At 42.6% G+C, this 12,200-nt stretch overlaps 1 protein-coding gene across 1 annotated transcript in view; it reads right to left on the bottom strand.

Moving 5' to 3' along the window:
- LOC124796000 overlaps window positions 1-12,200 on the bottom strand; it is a 145,539-nt gene that overhangs the window by 41,486 nt on the left and 91,853 nt on the right. The window contains exons 4-5 of the mRNA XM_047260082.1: window positions 7,049-7,168; window positions 3,976-4,139 (exon numbers count right to left, since the gene is read on the bottom strand). Coding sequence (XP_047116038.1) covers window positions 3,976-4,139; window positions 7,049-7,168 — 284 coding nt within the window. The remainder of the gene's footprint in view (window positions 1-3,975; window positions 4,140-7,048; window positions 7,169-12,200) is intronic.

Below are 12,200 nucleotides of genomic sequence, written 5' to 3'. Positions count from 1 at the left end.
AAATAAATTAAGTAGAGTAAATCGTGTATTACCAATCATGGGGTAGGTTCCTCTGAATGGAATGAGATACCGCCAAATTCTTTGGGTTTAAAGACCTTAACTAATAGTACCCAGGTAAATATAATTAACATTTAAAATAATAGGGTATCTAATCCTAGTTTATTATTCAAATTTCACAGATTCATAAAAAGAGCTATAAATAAATTTTAACATTTCACCTTACAAATTTATATTTTAACCCTAAAAATATAAATAACTGTTTTAACCAATAATATTCACTTGTATCAATCGTATAACCGCGGCTGCTGGCACGAATTATGCCGATACTAAATCAATTGCTAAATCCAAAATCACTTGATAATTAAATCAAATTACTGCAAAATAGAACATTTAGTTTAACAAAACTTACATATAATACAAAGAAAAAGTGAATAAATAAGCAAGAATAAAACTTTTGGAAACAAAATAAGAAACTTAAAAATTTATAAAAATAAGAAAAAATAAACGATTCAAATATTTAAAGAAAAACAAAATAAAACAAACACAAAAATAACAAAAAAAAAAAAAGAAACGCACCCTAGAATGACCACAACAACTTCTCTATTATATATAAATAAAGATTAATATGGAACATGTATACCGATAAATGTATTATATTCTTTCTTATTTAATCTTTCTTTTCACTAATAATAAAGAAAGATTAAGGTGTGTATGTATATATAAGATCCGTAGTAAATTCCTCGTCCTACATGCAAATAAATACAAATAAAAAATATAGAAGCTCCATTTGCATGTAAGGTTCGAATAATTCAGCCATTATTTACATCTCGGCAGATGTGAACTACACTACTAAATGCTATTTCAATATCTGATGTATAATGTATAGCTAAAAATAGTCCAGTTACAATTTGAATTACCAAACATAGCCCTAGTAGGGATCCAAAATTCCATCAAAATGAAATATTTGTTGGTGCGGGTAAATCAACTAAAGAGTTATTAATGATTTTAATTAAAGGATGTCTCAATCGTAAGGGTTTATTCATTAGTAAATTATCTTATTTTACGAATAGGCCCCTGGTTAATGTTGGTGATTTTAACAACTGCTAATAGTGCTAAAAATAAATAAATTATTATTATTATTATTGTAATAAGGGGAGCTGTTTTCATCCTCAGGGTTCAAGCTATCTCCATGTCGATATTCATCGAAATCAGTTCAGCGGGTTTGCTGGCCGTTGTGGCCGAGCGGGTCTAGGCGCTTCATTCCGGATCCGCGCAGCTGCTACGGTCGCAGGTTCGAATCCTACCTCGGGCGTGAATATATGTGATGTCCTTAGGTTAGTTTGGTTTAAGTAGTTCTAAGTCTAGGGGCTAATGACCCCAGATGTTAAGTCACATAGTGTTCAGAGACATTTTTCTTCAGTGGGTTCGTCGTGGATACGTAACAGACAGAGTTGCTTTCGCAAGGATAAAGGATAAAATTTTGGATTATGGTATTTTTTTCAAGTAGTCATATTTTGATGAAACAAAGCCTATACGGTGCCCCAAACTATGATCAGGTTACCTCTGAAAATTCCCCCATGGACTGGGTGTTTGTGTTGTTCTCATCACTTCATCAACATCTTCATTTGTGACTGTGACTAGACTGGAATGCGAAAAAAAAATTGGACTGGGTAAAAATTAGGAATTTGTACAGGCGCTGATGACCGCGCAGTTGAGCGCCCCCATACTAAAACATCGTCATCATCATCTGAAAATTCCACGAAAGATATCAGCTGCTCAAACAGACGGATACGACAGTTTTGGATAAAACTTTATACCATGATATCTTTTTTACCATGATCCGACTTTAATTAAATAAAGGTTATACGGTACCCCTGTTGTAACTGTGACCAGGGCGGTCGCGGGGTAGCAATGACGGAAGGTGCGGCGGGACCCGCGGAGAGGCCCGCGATCAACAACACAGCGGAAGAGGAGGGACACGACCAACGTAGGACGGAACGAATACAACAAGACCGAACAACAGAGTCACAAGGAAAGAAACTAGTACACAAACCAGGAAGTAAGCAGTCTAGAGCAAAGCGAGGTGTAAACTGACGTAAGCGAGACTACACTGACTGGCTGAGGGTTTTTTTTTTTTCTTTATTTAATTTCAATTCCCCCCGAAGGGGGCGGGCTGGCAGAAACTTAGTACGCTGCTCTACAGCCTACAGACTTTTTTAAAAACGGAAGAAGAAAAGAAACAAGGAAAACAGGCAATAAAACGGTGACAAAGTGTAAAAATGGCAGAAAATTACGGAAAGTTAAATCAGAAAGCAAAGGGGTTGGCAATGTTAATAAAATACACAGGAATCAGACAAGTAACGTAGTACACACACAATTAAAAAACATGACGACAGTCTGGTTTCTGTTCGCAAGAGATAAAAACACACCCAGCGACAGTATGATGGCCGTTCGCAATACTTCCCAAAAAAACACAACACGGAACACTCACTGTTAAACACTGCACGAAAAATGGCGGCACAAAGATCACACTCCCGAGCCAAAGTCAGATGGGGGGGGGGAACTGGAGGAGGGGGGAGAACAAGGAGGGAGGAAGGAAAAAAACGAAAAGGGGGGGACCAAGGAGGGAGAGCACTCATAATGGGGGAGAGGGGCAGGGCAGACGCGAGAGGGAATGAGAAGAGGTAGAGGAGGGAAATGCAAAAGGAATCGGGGGAAAGAAGGGGGCAGAGAGAGGGGAGGTGGGGAAAAAAGAGGATGGAAGGGGGGAGAGGGAACCCGTGAAAAGGACAGAGGAAAGGAGGGGGAGTGAGAATCAGAGTTGATAGGAGGGATAAATGAAGGGAGAGAGGGCATCATCCGGGAGGGGGAGTTGATGGAAGCCACATTGGGAAAGGAGATGAAGGGTGTAGAGATGGAGGGTAGGGGGGACACAACAGTGAAGACGTGGCAGGGGACGGGGATGGGAGAGGAGTGGAGCAACCAGGGGGTGAAGGGGATAAAGGTGACGGGAGGTGTAGAGGATGCGGATATGTTCGAGGAATAGGAGCAGATGGGGGAAAGGAATGAGATCATAAAGGATCCGTGTGGGGGGATGAGAGGCGTATACGGAAGGCGAGGCGGAGTGCATGACGCTCAAGGGACTTATAGAATTTGGTGGGGGCAGATATCAAGGCAGGACTGGCATAACAGAGGATGGGACGGATTAAGGATTTGTAGGTGTGAATGATGGTAGAGGGGTGCAACCCTCATGTCCGGCCAGAGAGGAGTTTGAGGATTCGGAGGCGGTTATGGGCTTTGGATTGGATGGAGTGGAGATGAGGGATCCAGGTGAGGTGACGGTCAATGGTGAGGCCAAGGTAGGTGAGGGTGGGATTGGCTGAGCGAGTGGCCGGCATTAAAGTACACTATCGGGGGCGCCGCTATTGGCCACTGGGACCACATGTTCCACTGTGGTGCCCCCACACTAAAAGCGGGCCAGGAGGCGCGTGCCGCCACAGCTTACGGTGCACAGACCTCTATGGGTCTTCGACGTCCATGACGTTTGGCGCGGATTCAAATTCTACGGCGCGCGGTACCAGAACCCCAATCTACGCTCAAGCTACCTGTGAAACCCTCATGATAATTTGTCTAGTAGTTTCTGAGTTAAACATGTTCAAACACAGAAACAAACAGTTTCGCCAGTTTTTCAGATTTAGATAGATAAACAAAAACGCTTCAGTTCCAACACGTTGCCAAAATTTCTCGAAATCGATCATGGTATAACCAAATTACAGTCTAATTAATCGTGCGACTTCGTTCACTACAGCCCCATCAACGAAGGAAAGGTTTCATACAAGAAAAAGCTCCATATTTAGGAAAGTGAGGTAATGGATGGCGTGCACCCATACAGGTGACCGTGCGGTTCCTGGTCGTAATTGGGCTGGTGCGGCCTGTTGGCGGCCGGACGCAGCGGTATAGCGAAAGGGAACGTACGACCGGTTGCGGCTCCCTTTTCGGCCTTTCTCTTTCCCACTCGCTGCAGCGCCGCCCCATGCTGGCGGGAGCCCAACCGCGGCCGGCTGCGCCTGACAAGTCCCTGCCGTGTCGCATCCTCCTCCTCCTCCTCCTCCTGCTCGCGGCCGCAGCCAGACCGCAGCCTGGGCGACCAGCAGCACAGCACAGCGGGTTGCCGCCTTCCTGGCGAAGCGCCAGCGGGACCCGCCCTGGCTAACCCTGCCCTGCCCTGCTGATGGCCGGCCGCTGGCCGCTGCTTTATTGCTGTTCGATAAGCGGACCGACCGGCCGCCGGATAATGCGGACGTGTGCCTCACCTCGCTTCCCCTCACTCAAATTAGCTTTACGAGCCGAATTTGCTTCTGAACGTGCTACGATTGATGCGAAACGGCGGCGGCTGACATTTTGCCGAAACACCACTCTAACTCATTCTCAGGCTGTAACAACAAGGTTGTGTGGTTACAGGCCACGAAGAATTTATTCGCTCTCTTAAACATATTTTTAAATGTGTTCTTATTAGCTCGTTTTCTTGTCTGTCTGCTTGTTCAGTACAAATTCTGCAGTTTTTTTAAACTAATTTCCTGATGAGCAAGAGACTTGAAATTTTAAACATAGCTCATAACTCGATGACAATGCAGGTATACCAAGCTTCCACAAGGATGGGGGTGGGGGTGAGGGTGGAAAGCCTACATCTACATCTACAGCCATACTCGGCAAGCCACCTGACGGTGTGTGGCGGAGGGTACCTTGATTACCTCCATCAGCCCGCCTGTGTGGCCGAGCGGTTCTAGGCGCATCAGTCGGGAACCGCGCGACCGCTACGGTCGCAGACTCAAATCCTGCCTCGGGCATGAATGTGTGTGATGTCCTTAGGTTAGTTAGGTTTAAGTAGTTCTAAGTTCTAGGGGACTGATGACCTCACATGTTAAGTCCCAAAGTGCTCAGAGCCATTTGAACCATTTTTGTGTGCCTATACCGGTTCTCCCTTTTGATTCCAGTCTCGTATTGTTCGTGGAAAGAAGGATTGTCGGTATGCTTCTGTGTGGGCTCTAATCTCTCTGATTTTATCCTCATGGTCTCTTCGAGAGATATACGTAGGAGGGAGCAATATACTGCTTGACTCTTCGGTGAAGGTATCTTCTCGAAACTTTAACAAAAGCCCGTACCGACCTACTGAGCGTCTCTCCTGCTGAGTCTTCCACTGGAGTTTATCTATCATCTCCGTAACGCTTTCGCGATTACTAAATGATCCTGTAACGAAGCGCGCTGTTCTCCGTTGGATCTTCTCTATCTCTTCTATCAAGCCTATCTGGTACGGATCCCACACTGATGAGCAGTATTCAAGCAGTGGGCGAACAAGCGTACTGTTACCTACTTCCTTTGTTTTCGGTTTGCATTTCCTTAGGATTCTTCCAATGAATCTCAGTCTGGCATCTGCTTTACCGACGATCTACTTTATATGATCATTCCATTTTAAATCACTCCTAATGCGTACTCCCAGATATTTTATGGAATTAACTGCTTCCAGTTGCTGACCTGCTGTTTTGTAGCTAAATGATAAGGGATCTATCTTTCTATGTATTCGCAGCACATTACACTTGTCTACATTGAGATTCAATTGCCATTCCCTGCACCATGCGTCAATTCGCTGCAGATCCTTCTGCATTTCAGTACTGGTAACTCCTATCTCGACTGCCCTACAGGTCCATTTATCGCGGTACACGGGTGTTTTTGGTTCTTTTACTTATTGCGGTAGATAATAATTACTCTGTTAAATATTATGTGCTAGCATGAGACTTCGAAATGACCCAATACCATTATACCATACGTACGGGCCTCGGCTATTTCGAAGTCCGTACGGAATAATATTTCAAACACGACGAGCGACTCACGGCCTTCTAATAGATAGTTCGCGTGAGCGCTGCTATTTTGAAAAGAAAATCTGTGTGCTTTTACGCAGCCTGTAATAATTAATTTGGTTCTCATTTTGAACGAAACTCCATGAAGTAACTGAAATATTGTTATGCTCGTTGAATGGAATATTTTTCATTGTTTAATATTCGTTATTTGCAAGGCAAAACTGGAGAGAATCCCGTTTGCCGTTAGGCGGCCGAACTTAAAATATATTGAACTTATTCAGTATTCTAAATATTAATAAATGAAATCTATTTTTCTCTGCTAACTCTGAAACTATTGGAAGATCAAAATAGAGAAATCTCTGACATTTACATTTAATATTATGACATTATAAAATATCATCAGCGTAATGAACGACCAAATGCTGATAGGGAAGACGAGCTCCCTAAAACATGAAGTTCTGAAAATAAATTTGTTAATTATAATTAATGACTACTATCATAAGAGGTGCCCACTAAATCAATAATACACACTTTCTCATTTTGCTAAATTATAAACTTACATTAAATACCATACGGCTATAGAATGACGCCCTTCCGCTAGACGAAACAAAATAGGAGAGTGAGTTCAACAAAACAATAATCTCTGCTCATGTTCATTTTCATTACACAGAGATTGTAGGCAAAAAATGTTCTTTATTAATCACACCGCTGTTTGTGAGCTTTGATGGTAATAATAACATTTTTTTTTAATATTTATTATACATCGCGCACACGTACGCAGTCTTGAAATAATTTATAGTTCACACGTCACACAAGCAAAAACCCTTTTCTTTTTTAAAATGTCAGTTTATGTGACTTACCGTCACACGTTGTGTTGTGAGCGTAGTATCGCAATATATTCCAAGTAATGTGCTTGGAGCTACTTGGCAACCACTAGATGACAGTGCTAAATCTGCAAGTGCTAGCATCGCCTCTGCAGTGGTGGACTTACAGCGCTGCAGTGCCACATATGCCTACCTTGTTAGCCAATTAGTGCTTTGTGGTGTCACTATAAAACTAGCTGCAACAAGACTTTGCCTCAGTTGTGTATTCACTGCGTCCTCATATTGCTCTTATTACACACCACTGGTTTGGCCTCGGATTTCGCTAGCCACAGTTTTTCACTCTTGGATTGCTCCGAACTTAGATATTACTCCATGGCATCACCACTATTTTGCTCTGTTGCTGTTGTCCTGTCTACAGTCACATAGCCGCTGCTCATGGCCCCTGCCCTGGCGGACGGTTTCTGCTGGTTCTTTGAGTCGGCGCCGAACCTTCTCATTTTATAAAATAAGGTATTATAAAAACCCATATGAAATTAATTTTTCTTGCTCCTTCGTTTTATTTTTTTAGGAAAAAAACAATTAAACAGGCTGATATCTGCACTTCAACGTACTTTTTCCCACGTTTCACAAGTTGTTTTGATTCTGTCAGAAAAAAGGTTGCATTTGTAACCAGTTTTGCAGCGCATCAAGGCTTCTGCATCAGTAGCATATCATCTTCCCATAAGCGCTTTCTTCACTGGGCAAAACATATGGAAATCGTCTGGAGTCAGGTCTGAAGCATATGCCAGATATTCCAGAAATTCGATTTCCAATTCCTTTATTGTTTCGGCCGTACGTTTGGTAGAATGTGCGCGAGTGTCTCGCACATACCACAAGTGCCCTCTCTCGGTGAACCTGTCTGCCCTAGGGCTTTCACACCCTCTTCACGCTAGTTCACAGGCTAGGTAATGATTCTATGCTGCGTTCGCATCAACCCTCTGTCCATAATTATGTTGTATAAAGGGAGATGATGTTTTAACTACTGACGAAGCCTTTGGCAAAATTGTTTTATTTATCTCTACTGCAGCATGTGAGTTTAGTAAGTGACTAAAAGTTTTTGTGCTTGTAATACTCTGGTAATTTTACAGTTACTTAAGCTATAGTGTTTTTTTCTTTCTCGGCCCCTCTCCCGCCCTCCACCACCTTCCTGCCCTCTTGGCAGGACGCCGGACTCGCACACGCCCAGTGGACATTCGCGCGCCGGAGATCATCGCCATCAGCTTAGTGTCTGTGCCGTCGTGATTGTGATTTAGTGCTCTTCGCCGCCACGCTCCTCGTTCACTTGTACCGTCTCATTCGTCAGTGTTTGTGTGCAGTGCCGACAGTTTTCCGTGTGCTTTCGTCGAGTGTGAATGGCTTCATGTTTTTTATTGTATCTCCTGTGTGTGTTTTTTTTTAAGCCACCGATTCGTTACTTTTCTGTCTCCCTTTCTTCTGTTATTGTAATGCTTGTGTCTGAAGAGCGGAGTAGATGTATCCGCTGCCAGCCCGCCTTTGTATAAGGTGAACAAATGACAATAAAGAAAAAAAAAATTCTCTCTCTGTTCCGATGCTATGTTTTTGTTATGAAGGTGTCTTTCTCTTCAGTTGTATTTTACTTCTGATGAAGCTATATTTAGATATACCTAAACCGTGGTCAAGAATTTTAATAAATCTTTATCCTGAACTGTTTGGCTGTTATCATTTACCGTGGAAAAGAAAATATGCGTATTCTTACGCAAACTGTAATTATTAATATGGGTCTCAGGGACTACTGGTTATTTATGTACCAAACTACATAAAGATAAACTGCGATACTGCGGAATGTAATGATTTTAAATATTTCTTGTTCATTATTTGCAAGGCAAAACTGGAGAGAATCTCATCCACCGTTAGGCGACCAAAATGTAACATACTGAACTCATTCAGTGCTGTAAATTTTCGTAAATGAAATCTATCACTACTGTCTTTCACTTTGCAATTAATGAAAGATCAAAACTGAGATGTCTCTCGCATTTACATTTAATAACATGAATCGTCAGCGTGATGGTCGACTATATCCTGCTAGGGGAGATGAGCTCCCTGCACTACGAAGTTCTGCAAAAATTTTGTTAATTATAATTAATCGTTGCGATCATAAGAGGTGACAACTAAGTCAATAATACACACTTTCTAATAACGATTTCTATTATTTTTGTTCAAAAATACAGATAAACCTTACGTTAATTATCAGACAGCGCAACAATGGCTGCCTACCGCTAGATGAAACAAAACAGGAGAGTCGGTTCAATCATAGAATTGTCTCTGATCTTCATGGCCTATGTTGCACAGAGATTATGCAAAAAACTGTGTTTTGTTAATTACATCGAAATTTGTGTTTTGATATTAATAACTTACGTTCTTTAATATTAGTTATACATCGGCGCACGTACACGGTCTTGAAATAATTTTTAGTTCACACGTCTCATAACAGAAAATTATTTTCCCTTTCTCCAAATGTCCATTTATGTGACGTACTGTCACAAAGACTCCAAAAGATGACTGAACTCATCTCTGTCGACCCCAGTTATTTATCTGTCCAATAAACTTGTCGTCGGTTAGATTTTGATCCAAAACTTTCTTCTTGAGCGAAACGCACTCATTATGTAGTAGAAACGCTGACACATAATTTTGTAGAAGTTACATACAATAGTCATTTTCATACACGGAGGAACCTTCGTAGAAAAGAAGTCTATCCATTCATTTCGGTAAACTTTCATGTTTCACCTCCTGCTCGTCCAATTATTTTCCTTTCACAGTTGGTGAAAAAGGGCATGATGAACGCAACAACGCGGCACAATACAGGGCATTCATCACTGCTCGGGGAAACAATAAAACCACAAACATACCACGTAAATTACCTGCAGGGCCGAACAGTGATGACGAGGCCAGATATTTTAAAAGTAGGGTACGCGTGAAATTTATTGCGCAGCCGCCAGGCACCGCTGGAAAATGCCGCTAACTGGCTCACAGAATCTCAACACCGCAGAGTAGCAGTCCCGAATCTGAATTTATGAAAGACATTTTCAGGCATCAGCAGTTAAATCTGTTTTGCCGATCTGCTGTTCGTTGCTTGTACAAACAGAAGAATTTCAAATATTTTTAGATATTCCCTCACATACGGTGCTTCGTCTCTATACAAGAGTAGAAATCTATTTCTCTTTCATGATACAGTTTCATGTTCATAGTGTTGTAGGATTGTTGAAATAGAAAGAAATATTTGTTGTTTTAGCTACGAAATTTAGTACTAAATTGGGTTTAATGTACCTCTCCATGCTAGTGTGTCCGGGGCAACCAACATCGAATCTCTCCTTACAACTTATAACCCCACACATTCCTACAATAACAAATTATATACTTTGTCATGCTTCAGTGCAAGTCCTGTCAATCTATACCTTCTTTCAGCCAACTAGTGCGAAAAATTTCTTTCTTCCCTACTTCAGTACTACCTCATTAGTTATTCGATTAACCTTCTCTTCATTATTCTCCCGTCCATATTGCAAAACCTTTTATTCTGCTACCGCATGCACTGTTTATCGGCCATGATTCACTTCGTTATAGACTGTGATCGAGACAAATAACTTCAAAAATGCTTCATAACAAGTAAATTTGATGTAGACAGCTAATTTTCTTTTCATTTGCGCTTTCCTTGCCTTTGTCACTCTGCATATTAGACACACATAAAAAAAGTTTTGCATCACCCCGGTTCCTTGAACTCCTGGAGCTAGACTTTGAATGTGGATATTGTACCACTGCCACAGTCCCTTTGACTGTTCAGAGGTATCACTAAACCCATCCAAAGACGTAAACAACTATGCATGAGCAGCACCTATTAGACGGAGGGGGTCCAACAGCCGATCAGTCCCAGTTATTCCTCCAGGAGGGAGGATCACGGCTCATGTTGTCTGTAGTTCAACCTTGCCTAGACGGTCAATACCGCGGTTCGATCGCGTCATTGTTATTACTTTGTGACAGGAAGGGCTCTAGACAAAGAAGTGTCCAGGGGTATCGGAGTGAACCAAAGCGATGTTGTTCGGACATGGAGGACATACAGAGAGACAGGAACTGTCGGTGACATGCCTCGCTCAGGCCGCCCAAGGGCTACTACTACATTGGATAACCACTACCTAAGGATTATGGCTCGGAGGAACAGTGACAGCTACGCCACCATGTTGAATAATGCTGTTCGTGAAGCCACAGGACGTCGTGTTACGACTCAAACTGTGCTTAATAGGCTGCATGATGCTCAACTTCATCCCTACATCCCTGGCGAGGTCCATCTTCACTACCATGACACCTTGCAGTGCGGTACATATGGGCCCAACAACATGCCGAGTGGACCGCTCAGGACTGGCATCACGTTCTCTTCACCGATGAGTGTCGTATATGCCTTCAACCAGACAATCGTCGGAGACGTGTTTGGAGGCAACCCGGTCAGGTTGAACGACTTAGACACACTTTCCAGTGAGTGCAGCAAGGTGGAGGTTCCCTGATGTTTTGGGGTGGCATTATGTGGGACCGCCGTACGCCTTTGGTGGTCGTGGAAGAAGCCGTAACGGCTGTAGGACACGTGTATGCCATCCTCCGATAGATAGTGCAACCGTATCGGTAGCATATTGGCGAGGCATTCGTATTCACGGACGACAATTCGGTCCCCCATCGTACAGATCTTGTGAATGACTTCCTCCAGAATAACGACATCGCTCGATTAGAATGGCCAGCATGTTCTCCAGACATGAACCCTATCGCACATGCTTGGGATGGATTGAGAAGGGCTACTTTTGGACGATGTGACCCCCCAACCTCTTTGAGGAATCTACACCGAGTCTTCGTCGAGGAGTGGGACAATCTGGACCAACAGCGATTTGCTGAACTTGTGGATAATATGCCACGATGAATACAGGCTTGCATCAATGCAAGAGGACGTGATACTGGTTATTAGAGGTACCGTTGTGTACAACAATCTAGACCAACACCTCTGATTTTCTCGTTGTATGGTGGTATGGCATGCAATGTGTGTTTGTCATGAGCAATAAAAAGGGCGGAAATGATGTTCATGTCGATCTCTGTTCCATTTTTCTGTAAAGGCTCCGGAACTCTCGGAACCGAGGTAATGCAAAAACTTTTTCTGATGTGTGTACCTCCCATGCTGTGGTCATCGTATATAATTTTTCTGCTCAGGTAGCAAAACTCATCATCTGTTTTATAGTATACTTTCCTATTTTCACCGTCGCTTGATTTAATTCGACTACGCTCCAGTGCCCTTGATTTACTTTTGTTATTATTCATCTCCTAACCCCTGTCAAACACACAATCGGAACCCTCCTTTTTTCATTTTTGTATGATGTAAGAAATTTCATCTACTTTAATTCCGCGTAATTCCTCCACGAACTTCTGGTGGTAAGTTGAACAAAAGAGAATTATTCAGTTAAGAGCTGCAGCCAGCGAAATGGCTTTTAGATGG

The sequence above is a fragment of the Schistocerca piceifrons genome, chromosome 4 (genome assembly GCF_021461385.2).
Source record: "Schistocerca piceifrons isolate TAMUIC-IGC-003096 chromosome 4, iqSchPice1.1, whole genome shotgun sequence".
Classification (NCBI taxonomy): domain Eukaryota; kingdom Metazoa; phylum Arthropoda; class Insecta; order Orthoptera; family Acrididae; genus Schistocerca; species Schistocerca piceifrons.
Note: the sequence above shows the minus strand (reverse complement) of the source record. Positions and strands in the feature narration are given on the sequence as shown.